This window comes from Myodes glareolus, chromosome 17, assembly GCF_982192425.1.
Source record: "Myodes glareolus chromosome 17, mMyoGla1.1, whole genome shotgun sequence".
In the NCBI taxonomy this organism is placed as follows: domain Eukaryota; kingdom Metazoa; phylum Chordata; class Mammalia; order Rodentia; family Cricetidae; genus Myodes; species Myodes glareolus.
In genome coordinates this window covers 64360329-64375250 of record NC_142042.1, presented here as the reverse complement: position 1 = coordinate 64375250, position 14922 = coordinate 64360329, and the positions used below count along the sequence as shown (strand labels likewise).

Here is a 14922-nt window from a genome sequence, read left to right as displayed (position 1 = left end):
GTGCCACTCTTGAACTTCCATGGACATGTCCCAGAATCCTTAGCTCCTTGACCATTAAAACCATCTCTGGGGCAAATCTTTAGTTGTACACAGGAAGTAATGGAAACAACCACTCCTGCCTGCTTCTGGAAGGGCTGCAGAGAGTCTCACCACAGAATAAGAGGGAGGAAAGGGTATGTCTGTTGTTGGCTGGTGCTCTGAATCTCTGAAAGACATTTTTCTTCTGAAACATGACAGCACCCTGATCTAACCCATAAACGTCTAACCTGTGATAATTTGTTTTAATTAGTTGTTTCTAAGGTCCTCATTACAGAGGAGTCAGAAACATGAGGCAAAGGCATAGACATTAGGCAGAGGAAGTATTGAATACAAAGCTTTCGGGTCTCCTGGCGTGTCTTCATGTGTGAGGCCCAGTTCTACTTCTAGCAAAAGAAAGAAAACAAGCAAACAAACAAGCAATAAATACAAACATACATACATGCATCCATCCATACACACACACACATACATACATACATAAGCAAACAAGACAGAGGAAGAAAAACAATGGACAGGTGGCTAATACAATTACCATATGAAGATCCAAGAAAAAGGAACAAATCTTAGATGATTGTGTAAGAAGGCCAAAAGGAGGTGATGTTACCAGAGGTTTGGAATTTAGTCTATGAGGAGACTGGAGTATGCAAAAGCGAATTTCTAGGGAAAAGATGAGGAGAAATGCTATCATTAGTATAAGTAGGGACAATTTAAAAGACAAATATTTATGGCTTTGAAACTCTACACTCCAATACTAGGGAGCTCCAACCACCACACAGACCCGCCATGACCTAAACTGTGAAATTCAGGTGTTGCTGTGGTTGAAGCAATGCTCCTGCAACTGAATCAGAGAGCGCCTCACTCTGAGAGTCAGGGAAACAACACAGAGCTCCAACTCTAATTAAACTCTAAATGAGAAGAAACTGGATTTTTGAGACTGGGAATACAAAAAAAGAAGACTATGGTTCACCTCCTGCACTCAATGAATTTAAAAAAGAATTCATTCAAACTTTGGTAATTAAAAAACCCTGAAAAGAGTTTAATTTTAGACATCTACTGTCCAAGTCTAAAAATCAAACTATCCCTTGAAGTAGGAGCTCTGGCCTTAAGGTTTATATTAAATCGCTGGAGGCAGGATGATTGACAGGCTGTAGACAGTGAGAGCAGTCCAGTGGCATCCTGAGAGCAGTCACACAGTAGATATGAGTGACACCAGGCAAAGTTCCCACAGCTCTGTGCAGCCTCTCACAGTGTCCCACAGACTGGACAGAGCTAGAGGGTCAGAGCTTGCCATCTGACAGAAGCTTTACAACCAGATTCAGAGGTTCAGAAGCACCCCCACTTCAAAACACAACAGTGCCTCCACTCTGGCTCGCTCTTACTGGGGCAAAGAGAAGACAGAAGGGTCACCAATAAAGTGCCTGAGTGGGACACCAAGACCTAGGGAGCTGGGAAGAACACAAGAACAAGAGGAGGTCCTAGTGGAGTGTGGATTCGCAGACTTCATGAAGGAGACAATAATAGAGTTCTAACTCCTGGGTCCATCTATTCATTTCATGCTTTTATTGTCTGCTGTACCCTCAATGCTGGGCCCTACAGGGTCAGTATGGAGTCAGAGAAGTAGAATTTGGATCCAGAAATCACAGCTCCTAATTTTACAAGCAGTAAAACACCATGGCCTACACCCTAGGAAGCAACCATTAGTTCTCTGGAAACAAGTGGACACTGCTGTTTGTTTAATAAACCCAGAGAAGACACCAGTTTGGACAAAGTATTGAGACCTTGAGGCAGTGGTTTGGTGGGGTCAGGAAAAAGCAAGCATTTCACAGCTTCCTTAAACATCATCTATTAGCACCAATAAGAAAAAGTCTGTTCAAGAGCATGCCTCTGGCCTCAAACCTTCCCCCATCTTCCTCCTTGCTCTCCCCACAGCCCTCCCCCATCTCCCTTCTTGCTCTCTTCTCAGGCCTCCCCCATCTACCTTCTTTCTCCACAGCCACAACAATACTATTGTTTTATTTCTTCCCATGACAATAACCTCTTCATTACCAAATGGAGAAGGCTTAGACTGTTAATAATGGGACAATCATACACATAATTTTCTTCACAATATATTTTAAATAATTGTGATTAAGTGGCTTATATTTAAATAATTATGCTTCATCATCCTTGTAAGTGCTGCTTGTGATTTAAAAGATTTGCTCTGCTCTTGAACGTGATTTCCAGAGAGCCACGTATCTCCAGTGTTATACTGAAATGCATTGAAAAACTCTGGACCATTTACCACATTGCAGTTTCCAAATCCTCAAAGAACCACTGTTTAACTGTGTTACTACAGACCTCAATAACCACACCCAGAAAGGATGACTCAATGCTCAGTTCAGCTCCCTCACACTCCAGCCTTTCTTCATCACCCCATTCCCAGAGCCATCCGCAGCTCTGTCAGTGGACTTGGATCTCACTATGCTACTTGCACAAGGCCCTGTATCACCCCCTCCTCAGAGCCATTCACAGCTCTGTCAGTGGATGTTTGTCCTCACTGAGCTACCTGCAGGAGACCCTACAGTGTGTTTGAATGCTGGAGCCATTTCAGCTTGGATATCATGGATTTCTTATGTCTTCTCCAGAGAGGTCTTCACCCGTTGTTCTCTTATTTCAGAGTTTTTTTTCTCTCCCCAGAAACCAACTGTTACTTAGAGATCCAAGTTCTAAATTCAGAAACACCCAGTTCCTAAATGAATGTGCCTAACAAGCTCAGATTCCTTAGTTCACCCCACGCGACCCCATCCTCATACCCTAGCACCATCTCTCTGCTGATGTTGATGGCTTGGGTTCTAGGAGGCCCTCTCAGTCCTGCCATCAGACTGACTTCCCAGGGACAGAGCACACAGCTACAGCCCTGGGACTGTTCTCACAGTTCTGATCAGTGTCTGACATATGGTGGGGGCTGCAGAACATAGTCAGAGACCCTCAGTTTCGTGTCTATGCACCTTCTCAACCTTCCTAATGCTGTGACCCTTTAATACAGATCCTCATGCTGTGGTGACCTCTAATCATGAATTATTTTTTGTTGCTACTTCATAACTGTAGTTTTGTCACTATTATGATTGTAATGTAAATATCTATGTTTTCTGATGGTCTTAGGTGACCCGTGTGAAGGGGTCATGACCCACATGTTGAGAACTGCCACCATACACCAACAGCGAAGCTCTTGCCTGTGGCTCATGCTTCTTTCATGGTGTTTGCCTGACCCATCGCATGTGCTGCTAAGGACATTTCTAGAGTGTGTGCTGCTAAGGACATTTCTAGAGTGAGGTGTGTTACATCACTGTGATATCACTGTGATGCATCAAATATGCAGTGAGTGACAGGATGGAAAAGTTAGCATGGAGGGTGTGCAGGAAGGCTGAGTCATGGTAACTGGGGAGTCATGTGACTCCACCTAGGAAAACTCTTCCCATCTTCCCAGGATGATGAAGATGGCCTGGGATGAGCATTACAAGAAGTGCTGGACTCAGCACATTTTAGAGAAGGAAGAATAAAAGAAAACAAGGAAGGAAAAGGAAGGGAGGGAGGGAGGGAGGGAGGGAGGGAAGGAGGAAGGGAGAATGTGAAAACTACTTGGCTTCTTCAGTCAGAATCCTAACCCTCTCATCCACTTCCAACAGCTATGAAACAGATGGGCACAGTGAGTGACAGGCAGCTACTCACATCTCCATGCTGTAACTATATCAATGATGTGAGAACAAACCGAGTGCCCAATATAAGTGCCCCTCCTGCTCAGGGCTGAGATATAAATGTGCATACCTCCCACACGCTCCATAAGTGACTTTCCTCCATACACAGGACTCAGTTGTCTAAGAAATTCTAGTAGAGGCTTCTTATTCCCGAGATCCCCATCCCTCTTTTCCCCATAATTTTTTTTTTTTTTAGCTCATTTCCTAATGCTGTTAAAAAAGAAAAAAAGGATGTGGTCCCAACTGTGCTGTAAATGCAACGGGATCTATAAAATGCCCATTATCTTAATATTAGAGATTGCCTTCAAAGTTAAAATGACATAGAGGGAAAATACATATTATTCTGTTTACACAAATTCACCAGAGAACCACAGACTTCATGGTTAGTAACTTATAGTGTTTTCTAGTGCAGTTACATAGCTAATCACTCTAGGGCAGACTGTGTGCCACACACTGTATTCTGAACTCTACTGCCGGCGACCAAACCCGGCCTTTACTAGTCTCATACTGTTGCCTAAGCAGAAGTCACAGGTAAATGTCAGAGCTTCTTGTCCTGTTGCAATCTTCCTTGCCCTGAGGCCAGAAAGATGAAGGTCTTTGCTGAGGTGCGGATGTTTGATGCTATGACCCTTCCTCAGGTCCTGACTCCTGAGTCAGTCTCAGAGGCTGGAACTCTTTGGTCCATGAGATCTGATGTTCATGAGTGCTATTCCTTTTGCTCTCTGGTCCCTTTAGGGGGCAAGCCACGCCCACTCCCAGCCACTTCTGACCTCTCCTTCACCATCTTAACCCCTTTCTTCTGTCCCCTCACTCGGCGTGTGCACGTGTGTCTCCTCTATGTCTGTCTCCATATCTCTCTGTCTCTCTGCCTCTTCTTTAAGTAATAAATGTTCATCTTTATATTTAGCCTTATGTTCATTTATTATGTCCTGTAAGCCTTTTATCCACCGCACCTGGTCACCGGCCCGCCTGACTCTCCCGGCCGCATGGCTGGTATCAGCCTGTCCAGGACGCGTGCTCGCCGCGAGGAACCTGCACCGCTCTGGCGACAGCCTCTGCCTGGCTCGCAGGCCGCTCGGGGAACATGCCAACAATATATTTTTAAAGAACAAAATTGGTGCTGTGACTCGGAGATTCGCCCGCCCTGGGGTCAGGATCCCGGCTTCAGGTTTCGTCCGGGACTCTGACCACCAACTTCTGGGACTGAATCAGGACTGAGGATCTTCTCAACAATGACCCATCTGCCTGGCCATGGCTCCTACAAACAACACTGGCTTCTAATCGTGAGTTTCCCCATTCCGGCCAGCTTAACTGAGTCTTTTAACCTGGGAATTGACCAGTACTCCCAGTGTTTCTAGGCTCGGGGGCAACTTCTCCATCCCTTCGCTGGCATTAAATTATGACTTGCATCCTATGTTAAGCCCGTGCCTGGGACAGCTGGCCTGGCCAGCTCCCAAAACTCCCACAACTGAGAGCCCAGGGTACCCAGTTCTTACTCTTTTTAATTGGGGAAGATATAGAAGGAAATTCTTATGTCCAGTAATGTATGAATACATTTAAATCTTAATGATATCCTAAAGTTTTGGGGAAATTAATAAAACTAGGTATTTGTTTTCTCTCTTACACTATCAAAGCTTCATTATTTTAAGACTTGGGGATCAAAATAATATCAAGAGAAGATCTTGTTGGAAGCTGACTTAGATGATGTCTTCCAAAGCAATTAGAGCTGAGATGTGAATGCTGTAACAGACATTGTGCTCAAGTTACACACCACTCACTGTTCACAGTATGAGAAGCTGTTGAATAGAAGCAGGCTATGGGCTTGAGAATGTTATGCTAAGCTTTGAAATAATAACAAAGATGGTTCCTAGGGAAGGATTTGCCATGAATCCTAAGAGCTTACAAATTACATGGACGGTGTCTCTGCCAAACCCCGGATATATCTCATGGCCCTGAAACCAGTTCAGGACAGACATGATGAGATTTATAGGCAAAGCACTGTTCTACTTTAGAACCAGTTCCAGACCTTAGGTTTGCAGCTTAATGGCTGTACCATGTTATCTGCCAGGAACTAGAGTAGGATTAATAGTCAAGCACTGCCATGGAAAATCCTGATGTTGGTGAATCCCATCAGAGACATGGAGAAATGGATCCAGAATCAACAGCCTGCTAACATCCAATCATGAATGTGGAACACTCTTGGGGTTTCACCACTCGGTGAGGAGATGGAGGATATTAATCTTCCTGAGTGACGTAGACATTAGCAGCCCCACTTCTATATTATGGTAGATAGCTGCACACCCATGGTCACATGTGTGACCCCGATTAATTCAGGAGGTCACAAAAACAAATAAAACAAAAAGATATGGGAGTGCGGAGGACACTATAGGAATGTGGGACAATGACAAGGGTTTGAGGGGATGGTGGGGCTAAGTTCAACCAAAATGCATTTATGTATGTGTAACACTGTAAATAAAAATAAGTTTAGTTTTTAAAAAGTATAGAACATTCAACTATTAGTTTGGATCTAAGTCATCACTGCAATCAGTGGTGTCAGAAGTTATTTCAAGGGTGTCCTGCTGCAAAAGTGGCCCAGCTATGTGAGGTATCAGTGATTGAAGAAACAAAGTTCCCATCCTCATGGCAGATTTGTGGACCAAATTCGAGTCCACCCATTTATTAATTCACTCATTAAATGGGTAGTTATATGACATTGATCCACTATGAATCTTTATGAACCTGAAGTCATAATACCAGTGAATCTGTTAGAGAAACATCTCATTTTCATCCAAGGCAGAAGTCTTAAACAAAAGTTGAGGTGGGATTCTCCTCTGCATTCTGCAGTTTTGTTTTATTACCATTGGTTAATAAAGAATCTGCTCTGGTCTATGATAGGGCCGAATATAGCTAGGCAGAAAAACTAAATTGAATGTAAGAAGAAAGAAAGTGGAGTCAGGGAGACACCATGGAGCGGTCAAAGGAGAAAGGTGCCAGAACCTTATCAATAAACCATAGACTCATGGCAAAATACAGATTAATAGAAATGTATTAATTTAAGATGGAAGAGCTAACTAGAAATATTCCTGAGTCATCAGTCAGTGTTGTACTCAATACAGTTTCTGTATGTTTATTTCATTTCGGGAAACGGAAATGTAGTCTCTGTTTACAAGAAGTGGTTCTGCATTCAGTTTTATTTCATTCTGGGGCATTGTCTAGACACTGGAACAGAGAGTCAATAAACTCAGTAAAATTTGCATCAGAGGTAAAATTTTAGAACTGAACAGCATTGTTTTGATGGACATAAAATACTATTCTAACATCTGCATGCTTTATTCCCAAGATAACAGCTAAGAAGGCAAAGGATAGGTTAAGGAGCCTACTAGTGAAAGGCTCAAAATTAAGGTCCCTGTCTTCTTCCCACTCTCATTTGCCCAGATACTGAGCCCTAAAGACTCAGATCCTAGGTTGTGACCTCATTCCCAAGGACTGACATCAGCATCCTTGGTTGGATCATAGCTATTTTACTATTACCTTTCATCCACACACTGGACCATTAGCTCAATATGAACTGCTTCAAAAGTTAAATTACTTTATTGAGTAAAAAATTGAGCAGCAATATAGATTACAAAACAAATATTTTAATAATCCGGGTTTGTTTGTTTTTTTTTTATTTCTTCCCTCTCCAAAGTACTTTATACTTGCCATCACAAGACTAGGGGCAAGTTAAGAAAGCTGTCCACTAAATAATGCTTGCTACCCTCATTTTACCCCATCCCTACTTCCCATCTGCAAAGTAAAGACAAAAATAGTTGGAAGATTTAGTCCCTCCTCATTGGACGTGGGATCCCTCGACTTGCTATTTCTTTTCCCTGTCTTTCCAGGAACGATTCCTAACCTGTAGGTTCAGAGCCACACCCCAGATATATGAAAAAAATGTCAATTTATAAGCAAGTGCCATCACATGCCATTATTTTCATTTTTACTCCATGCAGCGTCCAACCTTCCCCTAAGGTGTTCTGAAGTAAAATCAGGACAAACCAAGACCACCAGAAGTGACTGTCAAAGTCCCCACCCAATATCCTGCCTGGTTCCTGCTACACTCTTTTCTTACTGTTTTTTACTTCTGCAGGGGGTGCCCATCTTCAACTCTGGAGAATGCTTCTACCTGAGCGACTCCAGCCTTGACCTATGCGGTGGACACAGTTCCTGAGCATCAGCTCCTGTCACCTCTGTAGCAGTCAGGGCCCTGCACACCAGAGAGCAGGACTGGACGACCCAGTAAAGCAAATGGATGAAGCTTTTCCTACTCCATCACCTCTAGGTCTCCTGACAAAGTCACACAGGGCAATAGTGACGATCGGAGGAGTGGATGAGTCCTTCAAAGCACTGGGGTGCCCTAAACATTATGCACGTGACGTACATCCTACTCTTTTGTGCTGTTAAACCACATGTGCCAGTAAATTTCTGGTCTCTGGCTCTCACCATGGCCTGATCTTAGCAGCATTGTCTTGGGTATAATTGATATAAAGTCTTTCACTCAGCAAGATCTTCTTGTTTTCCCAGGCACCCTATCCTTGTGGTGGTGGTTTCTGGTTACCTCTGTCAAACAACACTGCATTCTTTCCATTGTCCCATTACTTTCAGTCTCAACCACTCTGCAGATGCCAACCCAACAATGCATGAGCCTGTGTCAAGCTGAGACCCATAGGGATAACAGCTTCCCGAGACCTTCTCGCCTAAGCACTGAGAATTCCCAAGTGACATGCCGGCCCCAGAGCTGGAACACACCTCCCACAGCCCTAATGTGTTAGCCCCTCTTCTCATATTCAAGAAAAATAATAAGTCTCAAGAAAACAACATGAATGAAAGAATTTTAGTGACAAATTGAAGGGAGACACAGCAGGTTAAGCCAAAGGACTTTGTCAATGTCATCTGCCTCTCAGGGGTTTCCTTCTTCCTTCTTCTCCATGCACTACAGGTGAGTAGCACATGGGCATGATTTCCTTCCACACCTGAGTTCCTCTCTCTACTTTTTGACTTCTCAGAAGCTCCTATCAGAGGAAGACTTCTACTCTGAACTCCAGGAGCTCATCGTGTGCCCACCCAAGTTTCCAGCCCAAGTAACTGTGTAGTACCTACGTGTGTCCATTGTAAAACTGATGCCACCTTAAATGACTGCTTCTGGCTTGCCCATTGTGGTCCAGAATCAGAAAGCTTATTGTTCTGAACTGATGCTACAGAAATCCAAGTATCTAAAAGATGCTCCCTTGGTGTGAAGACTTTCATAGAGCCTATTAAATGTCTTAGGTTCAGTAGAGTAAAGTAGGAAGGGAGTGCTTTTGTTTTATCCTTTTCCCCCTGTGCTGTGTTGACTGAAGCACAGTATCTCAGGAAATATGAAGCAGATCAAGGTCTTCTGGTATTTTCAGTTCTGAGACTTTAGATATCATCCTCATATTAGGATAAAACTTTAATCTATGCTTCCCTACAGGTTGCATCCATTTGGAACTTTCTCAGAGAGGACTCTGAAGATACGAATACTTTCAAATAGTACAGCTTAATCTCAGGAGGGAATAAGCATCTATATATAATCTATATAAAAGCCCTATGGCACATGTCTTCAGATTGGCATTAAAGATAGGCGGCTCTCCAGCTGCCTCTTCCTTCTGGAATTTAACTGTTATGAGGATGGGAGGGACTGACCTGTAAGGAAAAAAGTTTATTTTTGTGTTATTGACTCCTCCTGGATTGTTGGGAAGAATATTGAAAATATGCTACAAAGAAATCCTGTACTGATCCTTCCTGTAGTACCAATTAGAATGACTAAGCCGTAAAATTCCATCAAGATTCCTCCAGCTAGACAAGTCTCTGTATTTCCTGTATGTGCTGAAACCATATAGAGAGAATGCTACTCAGGGTGAGACTACTGGGATTGGAGCCTTTGTTCTCAGGGAGGGGAAAAGGAGCAATCAGACACTCAGAGCTATGAGCTGTCAGTCATCACAGGATGGGTGCTCTGTAGATCATGTGATCTCATAAAGAAAAGGAAGTGAGAGACAAGACAGTCCACGAAACTAGTCGTGCGATTAATGATCTCCATCGTCAGGTGTCTCAGAAATCTCCCTGATAAACAATCAGGGAAAGAAGCAAAGGAAAACTTTTCAGGCAACCCTGTCTGCCATAAAGAGAGGCGAGATTCTGCACTGAAAACCCCTGGAACTTATAGATTGATACTTTGAATTAGCTCAAAAGGGTAATATATTTCCTTGTTCAATTGTTGCCTCCTAACCCCATCTCTTCTTCTGTCTATATAACCCATAGGCAAAATAACTGAAGGTTTGCCATTGTGAGTCAAAGCTTGCTTCTGATGACCATACACATGAGGCAATAACAGACATTTTTGGTAGGAAATCTAATTTCAAATATCGTTCTGTTCTTATATACCCTGTAACACTTAGAATTTTATTTGGCACTCAATACCTCTGTATAATTAATTGTTCTGTAGTTTCTCAATCTGTCATAGAATGAGAACAGTAAATACACAGTGGATCTGTGACAACTACTGTATCTTTCTTTATTGCTGGTCAGACTGACCTGACTATATCACTGCTAAGAAAAGGAAGAGTAGTCCCACAGTCTGGGAGGAGCTGAGCTGGCTCTAAGAGCGAATGCTATGATAGTCTTCTGTTGAATACAAGCATTTCACACATTTCACAGACCTCCAACAGTCCTGCTGACTCTGGTCATAAGGGAGCAAACCACGGCCAAGGTTATTCTGAAGGCCAACAGTGGTGTGTGTCTAAACCACACAAGACCAGACATCTACTCCTTAGCTAATGTGAGTGACTACCACGTTAGCATTTATAGCTTTAACCTGCTTCATTGATCTAGTTTAAAATAATGAAGATTTTTATATTTTGATAAAGAAGGTTTAACATCTTTCTGGTTGACAATGATAAAGATCGATAACTGTATTGTTAAGTATCTTTTGCCTTTTGACAGCACCAAGTCCAGGAAAACTTCAACTTTCCAAATTATATAACTTGAGCTCAACTCTTAAAACAATCATTTCTGATTTGGGCTTGCTGTTCCAGAGGAACAGGAGTTCACAATAGCAGGACATTCACAGCATCACACAGCAACCGTGATGGCAGGAGCAGAAAGTTTAGAGTTCACATTTTTCAAATGAAAGAAATAAGAAGAGGGAGAAAGTTAAAAACAGGCCATGGCTTTTACTCTGAAAGTCTACTCCTGGGGCTGCATGTCCTCTGGCAAACCTGCACCACCTAATATCCCCAAACAACACCACCAACTGGGGACTAAATATCCAAGTGCTTGAGATTAGGGAGACTTTTCTCAACAAACAATGGGTGACAGATAATCTCTTCTAGTACACTAACAATCTATAGGATGCTCAGCTATTAGAAGGAAAAGGACACTTCAGCGTTATTAATGATCTAAGCTTTGAAAATATTCTTGGGGCAAGAAATACCTGAAGTCAGAGGAAAATGAGAAAGGAGAACTACTCAGTCCTTCCACTTTCTTTCATTCCTCATCCATTAAGACCAAGTGCAATTCATGGCTCTGTGACTATTTCAAAAGAAAGTATGAATTCCCCACATTTTGAATAGAGTAAATAACATCATTTTAGGGGTTTTTGTTTCAAAAACCCAGAAACTAAAGTATACAGAAGCAAGCACAGATTTTTCATAAAAGTGTTTCAATTAAATTTATCACCCAATGGATGCCGCTGAAAGTTATTGCATTATGTGAAGTAAAATCCCAGAAAGACAAATATCATGTTTTATCTCTTTGGTAGATACTAAATATCACATACATAAATAAAATGTGTGTGTATGTGGCATGAAAGTATCTGTGAAACTGTGTAGTCAACAAAGCAGACAAGAGAAAAGCTGGAAAGGGAGAGGAGGGAAGACGGTGTGAAGTAAAATATGCTCATTCCTTAATATGCTTACGTAAGCATGGCCCTTCCAAACCTGGGTACAAGGAATAGATCCCAATTTAACAACTATAATTTAATGTAAATATAAACAGTGCTCTGTTATACTTCTGATGGCAATTTAGGAAGCAAATAATTATGATAGCAGATGAATTCAAAGACAAATTCGTCTTTAATAGTGCAATAAAATCTGGTTTTAAAAAAGAAAATTCATATTTCATAAAAATCCTTCTCCACAGACAGGCAGTGCTCATTACCATCTGTCACACATTGGGAGCTACTGAGCAGAGCAGCATCCATCTTCATCAGATCACCTGTGCCTGATTAAAAAAAAACATAAAAATCATCACCAGCTGCCTAATGGTTGTTGATGTCCCTTCAGAGAAAAGGAAGAGCAGGAAGGGTCCTTGGACCCTGATCTGAAGTTTCAGGTGCTCTTGGCAACCATTTCTGTGCAATTGCAATTCTGCCCTAACTACAGAAGACAAGGGAGTCTGGGAGGAGCTAAAGTATGGGCTGGGATGACTAACTGAGATGAACTCCATCTATGTGACTACAGAAACACCATCATCTATGCTGCGCCGAGACTTTCCAGCACAGTGGTCTTTCACACTCTTGCATGAACCTCCTTCCCCGTCTTTATAGTAAGCTCACTCAGTCCTTGGGTTTACCAGGCTTCACTCTACTGGAGTCAAACTTTGCTTTAAAATTGTCTGGAACTTACAAGTAAAGAGTAGACTCTTTTTATGTGTCCACAAGGAAGTTGTTCTCAAAACACTGCTTAATCCACTGCAGTATATTAAAAATCTTTTCTCTGTTAAAAACCATGTACAGAAATGTTGAAAGTTATTATGATAATTTCATTAATTGTGATGAAGATGAAGACAGTACCCCATATCATCAACCTAGTCATTAGCAGGACACTGAAAAATATTGCCATTCATCAATCATATTTAATATTCCATATTTCAAGATCATTTTATCCCCTCATACCCCATACCAAATATTTCTCAGAGGATAAATATGGACACCCTCCTTGACCACATTACATTGGGGTGATATTAACAGCCTTCTTGGCTTTGCCTCTCATCCACATCTTTCCTGAACTTCAGTTCTGCCTTCCACGGGGTCTGGGATCCATTCTCTGTCCATTAGCAAATGCATCCCATTCCTGGGCCTGAGTGGTTTGATGATTTAACACTCTTGAGAATCAGGACCTAATCATATCTAATCAAATCTCATAAATGTTTTGGAGACATTCGCATCACACAATAAACTCTCACAGTACCATATACATATACATATACGGCACTATATATGTGGTCCTATATATGTGTTGTATGGTACTGTATATACATACATATACATACACACATATGTATATAACACACACACACACACACACACACACACATATATACTCTTCTGTCTCTGCAGCTGTATTTGAAATGCTCAAGGGCAGGAAATGTATTCTATGCATCTCTACATTCACACTGCCCAGCAAAAAAAGAGAGAAAAACAAGTTATAGCTCTAGCTGGATACATGAAAGAAACAATGGCAGGTCTCAGGTATACCAGGGAAGCAACGTCAGAGGTGATGTAATGGTCTCTTGTCAGGATCTTAGAAACATGAGGAAGATACTAGGAGTGCTGGCTCTGTCACCTCCCTGGTTGGGAAAGCAGCAGCATGCTTGGGCTGTGCATCATTGCCTGCCAAGGATAAAAGCGCTGCTGCCCTGGACCATTCACCCATAGCCTCTTCAGCTCAGCCTTCTCCTCCTGCCCTTACTGCATCTGGTGAGTACCTGACCAGGGAGAGGGCCTCATCCAGGGTGTGCAGAGAGGACAAGCCGGACTTGACTGGGGAGGAGGAAGCAGAAGTGTCTATTGGGAAGGCAGCAGGAAGAGGACCGCTGGGGACAAGGGGCAGTGAGGAGAACACAGACAGGAGCCTGTGTGGGTGCATCAGAGCCTGTGACATAGCAGAGTCCTGGTTCTCTGCATTTCCTGCTCTCTCCTGAGAGGCCTGCATCTGCCCAGAGAACTCTGCAAGAGCCATTCTCCCATTATCTGTTTGTTTCAGCTCACCAGAGAGCTACTTAGAAGTAGCAGCATTCCCTCCTGCCTGCAGGGTAACAGGAAGGCAGTGGCTTGCAGGGCATGGAGACCAATTACCCTTTGCCTTGCAAAGATCACAGCTCAGAGAGTAGCAAGTCTTTGGAGCAGGGCTTTATGAAACCATTCCCAAGGGACACACTGGCCTAAAGACATTTTCTTTGCTTTCCCAGACTGACTCCTTGCAGTGATGTCCTGCCAGCAGAACCAGAAGCAGTGCCAGCCTCCTCCCAAGTGCCCCTCCCCCAAGTGCCCCCCAAAGAGCACAGCACAGTGTCTGCCTGCAGCCTCCTCCTGCTGTGCTACAAGCTCTGGGGGCTGCAGTGTCCCCAGCTCTGAGGGAGGCTGCTTCCTGAGCCACCACAGGCGCAGGTCCCACAGATGCAGGCGCAGGAGCTCCAGTTCCTGTGACCGTGGCAGTTCCTGTGACCGTGGCAGTTCCTGTGACCGTGGCAGTGGCCAGCAGTCTGGGGGCTGCTGCTGATCTGGACGGTGCCGTTGGGAAAAGAAACATTTCCAGAATCAAGTCTAACAACCTTTGCCAACATAAGGACCTCTTTCCCAGTTTTCCTGTTCCCTTTAAGAGCTGAGATGTTTCTGTAAGCGAGCTCAGATCTCTCCAGGCTCTTCCTGTTCTCTGCATGCCCACACAGTAAGCACCCTGCTATCTGGAGAGCTTGTTGATAACTTCCCAGTCTGTTATTATCCTCTTCTTGAGCCTTTGGAAGTAAAGAGTTTGTTTCTCAACACCATTGTATCTTTCGTGTCTACCTTTGTGGATTCTCCTATCCTCTGCTCCACTAGTCAGTGCTATCTAGCACATGGAACAGAGAGAGGAACAGTACTGCCCAGTGGGCTGCTGCATTAGGAAATGGAGGGGGTCACTGACATTGACTTCGTGTCTGTGGGAGACCTGATGACTCTGTAACATGTATGGAAAGTGCATTGACTGGTATGCAGATTCTGTTAGAAGGGAAAGATTAATGGGTGTTCCTTGATCCCCCACAAAGAAACAGAAAATGGGAAGTCAAAGGAAGCAAAAACTGGAAGACAGGTGGATAAGAGTAAGGAAGC

General features: G+C 43.2%; 1 protein-coding gene across 2 annotated transcripts in view; it reads left to right on the top strand.

Moving 5' to 3' along the window:
* Positions 1-14595, top strand: part of LOC125415103 (late cornified envelope protein 3B-like) — a 15761-nt gene extending 1166 nt beyond the window's left edge. The window contains exons 1-2 of one of the 2 annotated variants that reach the window (XM_085677994.2): positions 13439-13530; positions 14022-14595. In XM_085677994.2, the coding sequence (XP_085534120.1) occupies positions 14039-14332 (294 nt within the window). In that variant the 5' untranslated portion in view covers positions 13439-13530; positions 14022-14038 and the 3' untranslated portion in view covers positions 14333-14595. Of the gene's footprint in view, positions 1-13438; positions 13531-14021 lie in introns of those variants that run through there. The other variant, XM_087897439.1, reaches the window with a different exon arrangement.
* Positions 14596-14922: the final 327 nt, after the last annotated feature.